The sequence below is a fragment of the Thunnus albacares genome, chromosome 12 (assembly GCF_914725855.1).
Source record: "Thunnus albacares chromosome 12, fThuAlb1.1, whole genome shotgun sequence".
Taxonomy (NCBI): Eukaryota; Metazoa; Chordata; class Actinopteri; order Scombriformes; family Scombridae; genus Thunnus; species Thunnus albacares.
This window is the reverse complement of record NC_058117.1, coordinates 26,382,376-26,398,937: the sequence shown is the minus strand read 5'-3', so window position 1 is coordinate 26,398,937 and position 16,562 is coordinate 26,382,376. Positions and strand designations below refer to the sequence as shown.

Genomic DNA, 16,562 nt, shown 5'->3' with positions numbered 1-16,562 from the left:
AATATTTGCATGAAATATCAGCTATGAGCAGCGTCCAATGCAAAAGAAAACTGTTGTCATCAGTCTAAAGCTCTGATCTAACGGAAGTTCTTGTTCTTGTTTTGCAGTTTGCTGCTGTACTTTGCCACTGATGCTATTTCAGTCATGCTTGGCAGTTGTGAGTATGTTGTGCTTGCCAAGCATTTTATATTGTCTCCACTCCGAAGAATAGAAAGCACAGTAAAGAATACGAACACTAGAATCTCAATAAGGTTAACAACTGAACGCTGACTGTAATTTACCACCATCATTTTATTCTTACTCATCTCCTGAGATGCCGGCCTTAATCTGAGCGACTGTTGAAGTGATTTAACAGCAGATTCTCGACGAGGATGCGAACACTGACACTCGCAAACTAAATGGCTCTTGATTGCAAAGAGCAGAGCACAACAGGACGTTTCTTAAAGCACGCAGCCATAATGAATTACACTGCATTAGTACAGTGTGGTGAGCAATTAGTGAGCTCTTATAAGTGTCTGATAATCATATTTTTTATCTTTATTTAGCCGGGGAAGTTGTGCTGAACAAGCAAACTCTCATTAATTAGACACAGTTGCACCTGGGAGATAAAGTCTTCCGTTGTTTACCGCAGAGAAACATCCCCGCTCGCCTGAAATAAGATTTATTTGGGCGTTTTTGCCTTTATTTTATGGTTGAAAGTGCAGAGAGACAGGAAACAGATAGAGACATGCAACAAAGGTCAGCATCCAAATTCAAGCCATTGCGGTAAGGTGATAGGCGTACCCCTCCTAAAAAACAGTTTACAAGCTAACAAATTTAAATTTAAAGGTGTGATATATATATATTTTTTGTCAATTTTATCTTCCTATGTGATGGTCTACAATGTTGTTTCAAAGTCTCTCAACACTGCCAGGATATAATTTGGCTGTAGAGATACTACATCCCTGAAAAAAACATCTTATTTTTTTTGCATTAACAGCAAAATTTCAAGATAATTTGTCAAAAAATCTGTCAAAACAAGCTGTCAAAACTCACCATGTTTACTTCGTCATTAATTACTGAATGTAAACTCTTTGGCAGGTTATTAAAACTTCCAAATTTCCTCCTTGTCCTCAACATGGATGGTAGCCACGGCCCTGACCTCCACTTGAGCAACCAAAGTGCTTTGCTTAAGCAACGTCTGTTTTGTGTTTTATGTGATGTCACTTAAAGATCTAGTATTAACCAGTGGCCTCAGTGGAGTCTGATTGCAAAAAAAAAAAGGATTTGGTGATCCAAAAACCTTTAATCTAACCATGATGTCTTGTTGTCAGGGGCTGCCAGTTTCCACCAATGCCAACGATCACACATCCTAAATCTGTCATAGTAGCTCCAGTTTTAAGATACCAGTTTCTCGCCAACATTACCTTCAACTGATCAGAATTTAACGAAGAAAACAAAACATGATGTGTTTTTGGGTGACTGTTGCTCCTCATCACTATCAATATTGCTAAACCGACACGTGTGTATGCAACAAGTTCAGGCGTGTTCTCTGGTGGTTGGTGCAAGGCATTCAGGGAAATGAAGGAAATCGCTAGCTTCTGCAGATGAAGCATATTTAGGAACAAAATAACTCCTGTAATGCATTAAACATTACTATTCCTGACATTTATTTTATTATTTTTAAAATGCATGAAGTGCTTAATGTGTAATGCTACATGCTTACATACAAGACTGAACTAAAGGAAGAACTAAAAATACTTGATGAATGAATATTTTTTTAATAAATGAGCTCTTTGTCATCCAGTATATGATACTTCCTTGTGCAGCTCCCTCTCTGAACATGTTCATCCTTTTTAATATCCTATCATGTTAATGTGAATCTTAAGATAACCCAGTTCTCTCTAATCAGTATTCATCAATATGGCAGGAAGGCTTATTGATTCTTATTTAAGCTTATTTAAGATAAAAATAGGTAAGGTACGAAATCCATTAAGGGTCATTTAACATACTGAATGATGTCAGTTTTCAGGACTCTTCATACTTGAGGAGATCACTTTTCAATGTCTCAATCAGTCTGCATTGTGTGAGAGACACATTGAAGTCAAACATCCTTAGTTTGAATTTTGATTCATTTTATTCAAATGAGGTAAAATCGAAGAAAAATCAACCACATGTTTTCAAGTGTTCAGCCTGTATCTTTAACCTTTCTTGTACAAAATGTGCGTATTATCACAGGAACAAAGAGGGACAATTATGGATATATCTGACAAACGGTATGAATGAACAGATGTAGATCGCCAACGAAGCAACAAATAAATCTCTCCCTGATCTTTTGCTCCTTGTTTTTTTTTACACCGGACTCACCCAGCTATATGGACACTGCCCACACCTTGTACTAAACTCACATGCCAACGTGAGTTTGCGTGCGCAGTTTCCCCTTGCTCCAGCCCTGCATGCGTCGGGGGCGCACAGAGGGCGCACCGGTGTCAGTTTGCTCCAGCTCCTTGTAGCGGTCGGTCGCTGCTGGTTGCGCGCTGTGGCGTCTCGGAGCTGGAATTTTTTTTTTTAAGGGGGGGGGGAGTGGAAATTCCGCTGTTACTTTCACGGCTCGCGTCGTATTCCTGACATTTCTGCTGTGACGGTCAGCCAGTCGCTGCGAGAGAAGAGAGGCGGAGAAAGAGCTGAACTGAAATAAGGAGTAAAGATCTGGAGAGCCGCGTTCCGATGTTCCCCGCGGTTGGTTGTCACTGAATACCGGTTAACTATTGATTTCTTTTTTTGTGTGTGTAATCTTTAACTTGGAAGTACGTGTAACGTCGCTGTTTGGCATCAGAAGTGAGAGATTGATTAAGAATCGAGGGCGCACAGCTGCCACTTTTTGGCGAACGGATTTTTCCTCTTGAATCATCGTCTTGTTTCCTGCGTTTGGATTATTTTTTTTTCCAGGAGATGGCAAGTTGTTCTCTGACAGACGCGGGGATCTGGTGCTGAAGCTCATAGGATGCTGGGGAGCCTATAACAACCAGATCTTTTTACTTTGAGACAATTTTCGGTCATTTTTTCTCTTTGGACGTAAACTCCCTGGACATTTTCTCCCTCCGTTTGTTTTTATTTTTTTTTTCTTTTACAGAATGTCTGTGTTGTACAATCTAAGGATGCGTAGTGGATTGCTATTGTTCCTTTGCACCCAAGTCATCTTCGTTGCTTCGTTGACTCAGACTGGTAGGTGTTGACTGGTTGTATGAATACATGTGGCTTTACAACAGGCAGCCTGGCTGAATATTGATCCATTTTGCATCATTTTGCACCATTGTTGCCTCTCACCTGTTATACCTCGGCTTTCCCCGTGAGAGCACGTCTGCAGGGGTTCAAGTTAGACCATGTAGAATATATATGTTTTTACTGTAATGATCCTAATATGTTAAAGAACTAGAGATAATGTACAAAATACAGCAAAACAAGATTATTGTAGGAGTGCTTAGTGATACGAGAAGACGTGAAATAACACACAAAGTACGTTAGAATCAGTGGAAACTGCCAATTTATTCCCACAGACACAAGTCACTCTATTAAAATGCTCTCATTATTATACATATTGATGATTTTCTTCTTCCTCTTCGCGCTTCAGCCATTCAAAGACGCATTTTTTGAGCGTTTGCGCGTGTTGCCATTGAAGCCTGATATAAGCTGCGTAGCAATTTTTAATAAATCATTCATTGAGAAAATTAAATTCCATCATCTTGGCTGTTTTGCTTGAGACACGGCAGCCAGCGCACCTCACCTACATGGGCGTAATCACACCTCATGGTATGGATGCGAAAGAACCTTCCTCATTTTTACCACACCTTTTCTTAAATGTGGTAAATCAGTTTTTATCACCTTTTTAGGGTAGTAGGAAATTCTGTGGTATGAATTTATAGTTGCAGTGTTAGAACTGGTGCTTGGCGAAAGATTTAGTGCTTTTCTGTCAACATATTTTTTGCTCCAAGGGTGGATATTTGGATTTATGATGATCCCCAGCTGGAGGTCTTAGTATCCTCACTCCATCTCTGCTGATTCACTTATTTTTACAAAGGGGATGTGCTATCTGTCAGCATCTAAGCGCAGTTCAGTGCCCAGAAAGTCAATTTCTCTCCACTAACTGAACAACTTTCTTCTGCTTTTCTCTTGTGGTGCAGATAAATGCGGAGGGAACATAGAGATACACACCGCGGACTACCTGACCTCTCCGGGCTATCCCGGCGCTTACCTGCCCTCCCAGCAGTGCGTGTGGGTGATAACAGCCCCAGAACAGGGTCAGAAGATCCTCATCAACTTCAATCCGCATTTTGATCTGGAGGACAGAGACTGCAAGTAAGAGTTCACTCCTCTTTCTCTCTCTCTCTCTCTCTCTTTCTCTCTCCCCACTCTCTCTTTCTTCCACCCTCCCTCACTCTCTCCTCAATCCTGCCCGGATACAGCGTGAAACTCTGCCACCTATTGGTCAAGAAGTTATACATCTGCTCCCAGGGAACTGGGGGTATGAGGATGAGATATGGCACTGAGGCTGCTGGAAATTACTTCAGAGGAAATGGGGTTTGATGGGTTTTGTAATTCATACTTGATAAGGATGGAGGGTGTCGTATGGCATTTGTCTCTTGCTTGGGGTTTTTGGCAGGAATTTAGAGGAAAGTAAACCCGGCAAAACTCAGTGTGCACCGGCTTTTTTTTTTATTATTGATGGAGTTCAGTTTGCTTATTGCAGGAATGGAGAAATGGTGTTGACTTTTCATTTGGAGGCAGAGGTTTACCTGTTTGTATTTGAAGGGAGGAAATCGAGTTTACCTGACTTTTTTTGTTTGCAGGAACACAGCCTCAAGGACTTCATGATTGATTGTAATTCCTAAATCTGCAAATTATTATAAGTGCTGTCAGGTTTTTGCAAGTTAATGGATGTTGAAATATAAAACTAAATCTTCCTGCTCTTGTTCGTCTTAGTAAATAGTTTATATGGGTGTGGGACTGTTGGTTGGACTAAACGAGCAGTCTGATGATCAGCTTTAGCTCTGTGGACTTGCAATGGAGATTTTCACTGTATTCTGACATTTTATTGACCAAATGATTAATTTAAATTAACATTTCTTGCAGCCCTATTTCAACACTTGCTTTTATGGCTCTGCACTGGCCCGACAAGAGGCAATTTGGGTTATAGACATTCAAGAGGTTTTCTTACATGACTGCATGTTACACACAGGCACTCAAACATGCACCACAAAACATTCCTGCATGTGTCTGACGGATCTTTCCTGTGCGTAACCATACAAAACATATAAACAAGCAACCATCCACGGCACACACACACACACAACCCCCCGCCTCACCCCCCCCCCCCCCCCCCCCCCCCCCCCCTCCCTCCTTGACCCAGAGACACTCACTGGATTGTGTGCGTCCACACAACAGCCCATGTGTTTGCTGCTCTTCCATAAATAAGCCTGTTTTTATGTCGGCTCCTCTGTCTTTTTTAAAAGCTCCATAAACGGCTCCTGTGTAAATCACGACTGGCTGTCCAGCGCTGTCTCACAGATGGGGTCCTCCAATACTATTGGATCATGTTTCGCCACCAAGGGACTAATAAACCATTAGCGTTCTGGAGAGATAGTGGATATTGTGTGTCATTCACTGGATTACACACCTACTTCAGTGTTGCAAGCTAAAGTGCTGGAAAGCTTTCTTCAGGAAAATCTCATTTTGTAGTTACCTTATTTTGCGTAATAACCCAGGGAGCAGTATAAGTATGCAATAATGCTGTTTAAGTACTTAATGAAATGTTAATAAATCCAGGTGATAAAAGTTTCAGCGGTGGTTGGCACTGTGGTATGCCACCAACAGAGTATTATTGTCTGCTTAAATTACTTTTCCATAGGTTAATGTGCTGAAATAAGGTGCTTGTAAAGTAAAATATTACCTTTTCGCTGGTATTTCAGAGTTAACGTGAGCCAGTTGTTTTAGTTTTATGATCTTATCCAATGAGCAGACAAGGTTCCTGCATCTGACGATGAACCAGAAGAGGTTGCTCAGATAGAAAAGACATGTTTTATGTCTAAATGGTTGAAAAAGAATGTGTAAGTTATGTGTGTAGGTTATGCATCTGAGGAGTCTCTTCTAGTCCAAGTGTCCAAGCTATTTTTCCATGTGACTGTCAGTGTCACTTTGGCTGCAAGTCACTAATTTCACCTCTTGGTAAACCTTCAGTCAAAATAGCAAATATTTCCACATTAAGACTGAAACGCATTCACAGCTGCAGGACCCAAACCTGTGACTGCTCAACAGCCTGACCACCCTGCAGCCACTGTAACATGTCATTTGGCTGTTTTCTTAGGGGCGTCCGTTTTGCTCGATTGGTTTCATTATTTGTTGTGTGAGTTTATGTTGGATGATGATGGGGTGTAGCTCATAGCTCTCTGACTTGGCAGGAGCCGTGTTGTTTTTGGGCATGAGTCAAATGTTCGAAATATGCCCATTTAGGGGGGCCTTAAGCCTTTGGCGAGACCGCAGTCCCACTTAAAAATTTCCTGAGATGATATTTAAGAGTTTTATTTCACTGTTTGAAGCCGCCGGCTTCAACGTCGGCTCCAGAATGTGATACTGCTGTTAGCAAGGCCGTGATTGGAAACAGCACCTGAATTCAATGTCTTAAAGGTTGTGCATTAACCTCTACTGGTGGACTCAACTTGGACACTGGTGTCCAATAAGAGGACAACTGGAACAGTGAGCATGTCAGAATGTCTTTACCATTTCCAGATTTGACCACTGACCTCTGATGTCTCTGCAGGGAGGTGTAATAGAAATGAAACAATTAGTCGTAGAATTTGATGCTTTTCTTTGTTTCATATCATGGTAAACTGAAAATCTATGGGTTTGGGGTTGCTGATCAGATAAAACGAGCCATATGAGAGAGAACGTTTTGAAAATTATAGTAAGGAAAAAGCTTGTTTTCACTTTTTTCTGATATTTTCTGGGCCTAAAAATCTATTAATCAAGAATATATTGCACAGTGTGAGGTTTTGTGAGTAAAGATCATTAACTGAACCTAAATTCTCATCAACAGTTCATCACTGTTTAATTTACACAGTGATGAAATGTGAGATTTTAAACTAGAGCTGCAACAAAAGATTAATTTCACTAGTTTAATTTTCAATTAATCAATAATTTGTTTTCTCTATGATGTCAGGAAATTGTAAAGCAAGCACTAATAACAAATTCCCAGAGCTTTAGAAGATGCAAATTGCTTGTTTTGTCTAACCAAGCTGTTTCAATTCACAATCAGAGGAAAAGCAGCAAATCCTTACATTTCAGAGTCTGAAACCAGCAACAGTTTGGTATTCTGCTGCTTCTTTTGCCCGATAAATGACGTAAACGAGTAACTGATGATCACAATTGGTCTGTCGATCAACAAACCAATGAATTGTTGTTAAGCCACTTGCATTTAGGTTACAGGACAGTTTCTTTAATATCCTGCTGTCCCACTGCTTCACTTCAAACATACTCTCCTAATTGAAATGTATTGTTGGAATGGCACCCCCCCTCGCCTCCTTCATCAGATAACATGTGGCCACTTGCCCATTTCTCCCAGTCCCATAATTAAATTACTGGACCAAAATGGAACAAACATGTTCCATTGCTGTGAAACATGTCTGCAGTTAACTAGCCAAACAAAGAAGCCATAGCACAGGCGTCTGTGAGTAAATGCCGGCTTCATTTCCGACATCTGCGTCGCAAAATATCTTCCCCGTGCGCCCTCATGACCCAGGGTTTGTAATTATGTTCCCTAATTACAGCGTGTTTATAAATACATATTTGTTAGCCGGGAAATGCTTTTCTGCGTGTGTAATTCATGAAGAAAGCAACTGAGACATTGGAGGACTTCTGTACTGAAATTAGATTACTGACCATCCTAGAAACAATGTCACCTAAACACAAAAAACAACAATATTTAAATGATAGAGCTTTATGTAACAGAAATGTAATGGATCATAAACTTGCTGAAAATACAAAAATGATAGTGTAGCATCTTTAAAGATAAACTTGAGGGGTTAAATCGATTAATTTGTGAGTCACAAGGCCTGTAAAACAGTCAGTCTGGGTGATAATTCCAACGACGACCTTTTACTTCCACAAACTCTCAAGTGACAAAATCTGCGCTCAGTGAACAGACGGTGGTTTAGACGAGAACCAGTAACACTTTTGTTCAGACACACACTCAGATCTGACGGCTCTGCCTCCGTAGCCAATCTGGAGAGGCACCAGAACAAGCCTTGTCTCACGTCCACGTCTGAAATAGTGTGGCCGACAAAGTGAATCCCTGCGGAGCGCGGTAAAATAGAGCAGAGGCATTGGTAAGGAACATGCGTTGGTGGCGGTGTAATTTGGGACATCTTTTTAGGAGTTGGCTGAACTGTTTCCTCCTACATGAGGCTGTACTGGCATAGTCTGCTCCTCACACATACACACACACACACACACACAATCACACATAACACATACACACACACACAGGCAGCCCAAACTTTCTGTCACTTACAGTATGCTTCATGTGCACTCTTTGGTGCACACACAGCTACAGCGTGCACGCTCTGCAAGTTCTAATACCTACAGAACTCCTGTGCAGTATTTTTTGTAGAAACAGGGACACACAAAGAGACAAACACTGATACGCTCCAGGATAAAAAGAAGATAAAATCCACCTTATCTTCCTGATTTTGGTGATTTCATTGGCTTCATTGTTCCATTTTGTTCATCTTTTATCATTCTGCTGAATAAATGACATAATCACTTGTACAGTATATAGGTGATAAACAGGAAATGCCAAACAAATGACTGGAGGAACAAAACAAATTCAGATGTTCCCACACAGGTCAGGAGGGGCCATTGAATTGTTTCACAGTCACCTGATCTAAACCCAGCTGGGAGATTTTAGACACTAGCATCATCAAAGCCCCAAATGAGGAAATACACTGTATATTTTTGGAAGAATGGTGCTCATATCTCCTGTAGAGTTCAGAGACTTGGAAACTGTATGTCAAGGAGCACTGAGGTCATTCTGGAGCTTGTGATGGAATATCTTACTTCATGTTTTTCCTTGTCACCCATCTTTATATAAATAAGATGCATCTATCAGCCACAGGTTGATGGAGTTAAAAAGCTTTATGGTCATTTTGGAGGTTATAGTGCTGTTGAATTTTATTCTTATACAGACAGGTGTTTCTAATATTTAGACTATTTTGGGTCAACGTAAGTGTGGTGGCCAAAATATGGGAAACATTTTAACCTTCATGATTAACATTAGTTTTAGCTAGATGCACATAATAAACTGGTTACTGAGTGTAAAACCCACAAATTAACTCAAGTTCAGACCACTCCTGCATGAGGCTTGTTGAGGGAAAGTGGAAACAGCAACAAAGTTAATTACAGCACTTCATCACAGAATAACCGCAATGCTTTGACCACCACATGATGATAAATAACCGTGTAAAAGAATCTAAGAGGGAATTTTTTTTTTTCTTTAAGTCCTCTCCTCCCAGCGGACCATAAACTCAACAGATTCAACATTTGCTGCATCCTGACATTTCAGGGACATAAGCAACAAACCCTTCATTCCTTCCCAGAGAAGAGAGGCCGCAGGGGTTAAAGACAGAACAAGAAAGAGGCAGAGAGAGAAAAATGGAGGTAGATGCTATAAATTCCTCTGCAGTGCGTTGGAAGGACCAGTTGTTCCTCTGGTATGTCCCCAGGCAAAGTGCTCCATGATTAGTCAAAAGATGTTCCCTCAAGCAGAGACACAGGACCGACATCCCACAGCCTGGAGGTGTCACATGAGTGGAAACGCACACTTGGAAGGCATTTGTGTGTCTTATATGTGCCGGAGGTTGTAACAGTAGATGTTATTTTCAAATCACTTCCTTTTTTCAGTGTTTTCATTCTTAACTCATCAGTGTGGATTTAAAGAGATAACCAAGCATCTATGAAGTATTTCAGACATATTTCAGTAAAGGTTTGGTACAGAGATGGATGGATGGATGGATGGATGGATGGATGAAGGATGAATGGATTGTTCAATGATTATAGAAAGATGAATCAATAAACAATAATCAACAGATGGATGGAGGGAATACTAGGCTGGACTGATGGATCAGCTGATGGATAGATGACAGATGAATCAGTGGATGACTGGGTGGCTTGCTGGATGATGGATGGATGGATGGATGGATGGATGGATGGATGGATGGATGGATGGATGGATCAAATGTTAGATGGATGAATAGATGGACTGCTGGATGGATGGATGGATGGATGGATAAATAGATGGACTGCTGGATGATGGATGGATGGATGGATGGATGGATGGATGGATGGATGGATGGACGGACGGATCAAATGTTAGATGGATGAATAGATGGACTGCTGGATGGATGGATGGATGGATCAAATGTTAGATGGATGAATAGATGGACTGCTGGATGATGGATGGATATATGAACAGATGGATTGATGAAATATAAATGATGAATGACAAAATGGGTTTTTAGGTTATGGATGGCTGGATGTCAGGATGAATGGATGAATCAATGGATGGATAGATTGATGGATGGCAAACGGAAGACTGGCTGGAAAGATGCATAATTAACAAGTGGCTGACTGGCAGAATGGATGGATCAGTGGATGAATGAATGGATGGATGTTGGATTGTTGAATGAGAATGGAAAGATGGCATGATGGATAGATGAATCAACAGAGGGATCAATGGATGAATTGGTTGATTTGTGTAGAGGTGCAACAGTCAATTAACCGATTAGTTGATCAACAGAAAATAAATCGCCTATTTCGATAATTGATTCATCTTTTTTAGTCATCAGTCAAGAAAAATATGAAAATTCTTAAATTAATATAATACAAATCATATTTTCTGGTTTCTTTACTCTTCACCAATAGTAAACCGAATTTGCTGGGACAAAACAAAACATTTGAGGACGTCACCTTGGGCTTATGGGAACAGTGATATTTATGATTTCCCACAATTTGATGACATTTTATGGACCAAACCACTAATTGATCAATTGATATGAAAATAACTGTTAAATGCAGCCCTAGATGTGTGGATATATTGATTGTTAGATGGACTGCTGACTGATGGATGTGAATGGATTGCTAGGTAATGGAAGGATGGCAGGATTTATGAACGAATTGATGGATTGATTTTATAAAACCGGATGGATGATTGGACGGATAAATTAGTTTTTGGATGATGGATAGAAGGATGGCAGAATGGATGGATGAATCAAGAGATAGATCAATGGCTGAGCTGATGGAGGAGATGATGGAAGAATGGCAGGACAGATAAATGAATCAACAGATGGCTGGAAGGACAGCGGGGTGTGAGGACAGATTGCTGAATAGATAAATATACAGTTGAATAAACTTTATTTCTCTGCACATTCTTGATGACCTCCTACTGTCACGGTGTCAGCGACTCTGCCATCAGTTGTTCAAGTCTTGTGTTTGTGCCACAGCACAAAAATTCTCCACATCACAAACACTCTCTTAAATCTCAGCTTTTTTATGTGGCTTTTTACCGAGATGTTGTTTCACCAGTGGTCATGTGCGCAGCATTCAGTCTGACTTTGCCAGTTTCAAAGAAAAATAAAATCGTCCCTTCCAGATGGTTGTATTTTTCAGTTCTACAGCGACCAACAAAACAGGAAGACTAAATGCACTGCTGTCACAGAACGGTTTAGCCTATGGCATTCTTCCAAGGAAATTTGAGGCATGAGCCTTCAAAAATAATTTGGTTGGTTGTTCTGTGTTGTGCAGCGACGTGATACTTACATTTGTTACTTTGACGTAGAAAGGAGCTGTGAGAATTGGGTCAATGAAAGATGGATATTTGTGTTGTTTTCCTGTTTGTAGTCTGAATGAGCAATTGTCCTGTTTTATGTAATCTTATTCCCATTTATTCGTCTATATTGCACTGATGTATTTGTAATTTCTCATGAACATTTATTTTAAAATGGAAAACATTCACAAAGCCTTGAGAATATACCAACTGTAGATTTCAATTAGGACCTCTTAAAGACTAATCTTTTATTTCCCTTTTTAGCTTTGTTTGGTTTGGTTTGGTTCAGATACACAGCAATTAAACAATAGAAGCATTAACAAATCTGTGCAAGAGAAATTTAAATACTCAAAGGGTTTTAACTGGTGAAAAGCATGATAATAAGATGTACAGATACATTTCTCAAGCCATTTCTGGTTTCTAAAACATCCATTTTTCCCAGGTGGCAATGGGGTAGTTTGAGGTTCCCTGTTGTTGAGCTAAAACTTAGGATTTTATCAGAAAATCATCCTGGTGATTAAATGTGAACATCTTCACAGAACTGGAACTATTAAACTGCTAAGTGGACACCAAAGAGACAAATATACAGAAGGAAAAAGAAGACAAGAACAGAAAAGAGAGGTGGCAAATAATGTGCTATATAAGAAAGAGTAGGGTGTGTGATCACTGAGATGATAAGCAAAGGGCAGAGAAGATGAAGAGAAAATAGAAAAAGAGGGATGAAAAGGGGGAGTAGAATGGTACAGACAGAGAGCTTTAGGCTGGTTGGCATGGTCTGTCTAATCTTGACCTCAGTGACAGACCTCTCGCTGCCTCTTCTCCTCCTCCGGCCTCAGGCTGTTTTGTTGCTTTTTTCATCCCATCACCTCCTCCTTCATCACGTTCTCTCGCTCTCAGTCTTGTGTCATACTCTCTCCTCTCCTCACTCCTCCTCTGAACTCCATGTGCATTCATCATGTTCCTGTTTTCATCCCATTTTCTCCTCTAGTCTCCATATGCTCTCCCTCTTTCAGTCTTCCTCTCAGTTTTTAGATAAATGATGGCGAACTTTAAACTTTTGTGTGCAACCTGAACTCTTGGTTGTGAACACTGTGTCTACAGCTGCCATTGTGGTTAATCTCTGAACCACATCATCAGCAAAATCTGTTTGCAACATTACTGGTGTAAAGATCCACTTGGTAAAGAGTAGCTTAAGGTACTCAGTAAAGTTACTCATAAGTACTCCACAAAAACCACAAAAACAAAAACATCACTAACACACTGGCTAGCTATATGGCTAACGTGTTAGCAAACTGACACCTATTTCAAGCAGAGAGGGACATAAACATTCATCTGTTTCTGGTGACCTCATGAATGAAAGGCCATAATTCACTCTTCTTTTAACTGTTTTAGTCTCCACCAACTCCTGAGAAATTTAACTGTGTCTTTAGCTGCTTAAATCTCCACTGTTCACCAGCTAGTCTTTCATTTTGTTAGCCATTTGGTGCTAGGTATGTTTACAGAGCTTTTTCACTGCTATTTACTTACGGTTGATGAAAGCCTGAACCAAAACACTGTTTTTACCTTTCCTGAACTAAAACTTCATGGTTCATCTGGCTATTTAATCTGTGAATAAATTCACCAGTTAGCTACTAGCTGTGAGACTAGCTAGCAAAGTTAAACCAGCTAGCTAGTCAACAACCAGGCTGTTTAGATACTTTTTACTTTGTATTCCTACTATGAGAAATACATTTTAGCATTTAATATTATTTTTTAGCTAACTTAATGTTTCCACTATATGCCCATGCAGGTATGGTAAACACCTCAGGCAAAGTTATCATAATGTTACAGCCTTACATATATCCTGTATTTATTTAAAGAACAAAACATCACAGTGCTTTGCAGTCTGTGTCCATTAATACTGCTTCATGTAGAGATGAATATTATGTCTGGTTTTGACCTTTGGAAATCATAAATCAGAAGAGAAAACTGTTGAAAAGAGCAGACTTTCACCAGCTGACTCTTTCTTTTAGTAGCAAATATTTGTCTAATGGAAAGAAGGGTGAACTTTGAATCATGCTATTGTTGCTCTTATACCACTGCACGGTGTTTGGATTTGCTTTTCTAAACAATTATAGCCACAAACTATCCGTTTCATATGAATCAGCTCACACATAGGGAACACACAGATGCACACAAAGACAGAATAAATAACACGTATACAAACACACACTCAAGCACTCGCACACAATGAAACCAACAAATAGCTGTGAACATAATCAAACCTATTGTGGGTTCATTACTCATCAGTGAACCGCACACAAACACACACACACTTACACACACAAATGAAAACACATGTCAGATTAGATCCTTAACGAGCAGATTAACGAGGAGAGAGTTTGGCAGGGGGAGAGAGGGGGAAACCCTGTCAGCAACGTCACACACACACAAACACACGCACAGCTGCAATCCCAGGATTTACAGGATGCACTCGCTGATACGTTCCAGATGTCCTGAAAGCAACTCACACTCCTGTGCACAATAACGGGGCTCCTATCAAAGTGAACGGTTGGATTTTACTGAGACGATAAAGCTTGTTTTGAACTATTTTTGCGCTCAGCTTCTATTGGCTGTTATTTAATCTTGTATTAAAGCTCAACATATTTAGACCCACTGTGAATATTTAATATGAAGTAAGCATGAAAATGACAAAGATGTCAGTAAACGGGCGGCTAGATAGACTGCTGGATTTGTCGGTTGAATAAGTTTCAAGAATTTATCCAACGAGGCGTAGGCATCACATTTGAGAGGATATTTCTTGTGATCATGGTCGGACGTGGCTACTTTTAAATCTTCAAGTCTTAGGGAGTTTTTTCGGGCTTTGGCTCAGGCTTCATCCATCCTGCAAATCTTTTTTTCACACACATGAATCCTTCAGAAACATAGATTGCAACATATATTTGTGACAACATTATCACATCCCTGGAAGAAAATATACTTTTTTTTTTTGGTAAACACAAGTCGCTTCTCTTTATTTTACCGTCACTTTGGTCCTGATTCCACATAAAAGCAAGGAAAAATCAGTCATGCCTCGGTGTGTGGCATGTCATAATGCAGCAGCAACTTCAAAGGGAGAAATCCATAACAATGCAGGCATTCATCAGATGAGCTCTTTCAGCGCGCACATTTGCAGTAGGTGAAATGATTGCCGTAATCAGTCCCATCGAAGAGTGTTCTTAATGCATTTTTATACATGTGCATGCTGTATTTTTATGACAAATGATGCTAATGTGACACTAATCATGTTATTCAACTTCTAGTTTGTGAAGAAATCTGCAAGCAGTCCCTGAGATTCTACTATAGACTGTTTTTTCTGGACTGCAGTCCAGCTAGAGCAGCTTTAACACCTCAGCAAACGTACCGAGCTCTCAAGGAAAACAGCCTCAGGTCCAGAAAAACCTGTCCAATTGGCCCTAGTGTGAAAATGGCCTTGCATAAACATTAAAGTGATTATTTTTAAAGGGACTGCATCAAAGGAATTGCAAATGTCTGAGGCTTTATTGCAGTTTTTAATCAAGGCACTTAGCAAAATCAAAGAATAAAGACAGATAGACACATAAATAAACCTTTTATGAAGCGTGTAAAAAATTTAATTGACCTTCATATTTCTGAGTTTCCCAAAAGTCACAAGACACCAGTCAAAATCTTAGTGATTCACCAAATATAAACGACTGTGACTTCACTCCATTCATGTGATTCGGCCGTTCCGCTCAAATCTGGCTTCTTGTGGACTTAAAAGGCCCGTGAAAACACGATGTCACGGTCGGGACAGGTCACCGCCGGGATACGAGGGTCGCAGGTCAGTCTGCGGGTGAAACTGTTTTTTTGAGCTTCTCCGGGGAGGACGAGCAGATGGGGAAGCTTTGTCCGTTTAAGTACGTACGACAGGAACCCGCCCCCCCCAGTAGAGTCAAGATGGTCGTTCACCAGCAGCATGAACAATAAAGTCTTTTCTTTCTCAGCTTGTAGAGGAATGTGTTGTATCTGTCTGGGTAGAAACGCCCCAGGATGACCTCCACCATGTAGGTAGAAGATACAATCACATGTTGTGGGCAGATGATAAACAGATTAAAACGTGTGGGAGGCACACACACACACACACAGAGATATATGCATACACAACAGAGGAAACAAATAAATAAATAGATGTAACAGACAAGAAATCTATTCTGTCTCGTGACCCGAAGACGCTCTAAAAGTCTGTCATCTGGTTTTATGAGCAGAGGGGCGTGGTCATGTGTGTTTTCGTATTGTCGACTGTCTGCTTGTCTCAGTCTGTGGAGCTTAATTGGATTGTATTTACTTTGTAAGGAGTACAGTGAACATCTAAGTGACTCAGTGTTCATCTGTGTCATGAGCTCTCAGTTATTTTGAATCAGACTGCTGACTAAAGGAACAAAACAGGTTTCAAGGAAATGGCTCCATGAAGCAAGAGATGGGAATTTGTTCTAGTATTATACGCCAACACTTGAGTGTATTGTACCCTAAGCTGAGCGATTTAAACAGTAGTAGTAAGGCTGCTGTTTAGGTCCTTTATCCAGGTAAAAGTAGCAGTACCACAATACTTTCCATGCATTAGACTTTTATATTAGCAGAAAACTGCAGGGTCTTGATTGTGAGAAATGGTCAAAGTATTGATTCATTAATATATAGCCGTAATTAATGTGTC

The 16,562-nt window shown here is 40.2% G+C and overlaps 1 protein-coding gene across 2 annotated transcripts in view; it reads left to right on the top strand.

Annotated features, from left to right (window-relative positions):
• Positions 1-2,212: 2,212 nt before the first annotated feature.
• Positions 2,213-16,562, top strand: part of LOC122993658 (neuropilin-1a-like) — an 87,469-nt gene continuing 73,119 nt past the window's right edge. The window contains exons 1-2 of one of the 2 annotated variants that reach the window (XM_044368005.1): positions 2,213-3,204; positions 4,161-4,335. In XM_044368005.1, coding sequence (XP_044223940.1) covers positions 3,114-3,204; positions 4,161-4,335 — 266 coding nt within the window. In that variant the 5' untranslated portion in view covers positions 2,213-3,113. The remainder of the gene's footprint in view (positions 3,205-4,160; positions 4,336-16,562) is intronic. The other variant, XM_044368004.1, reaches the window with a different exon arrangement.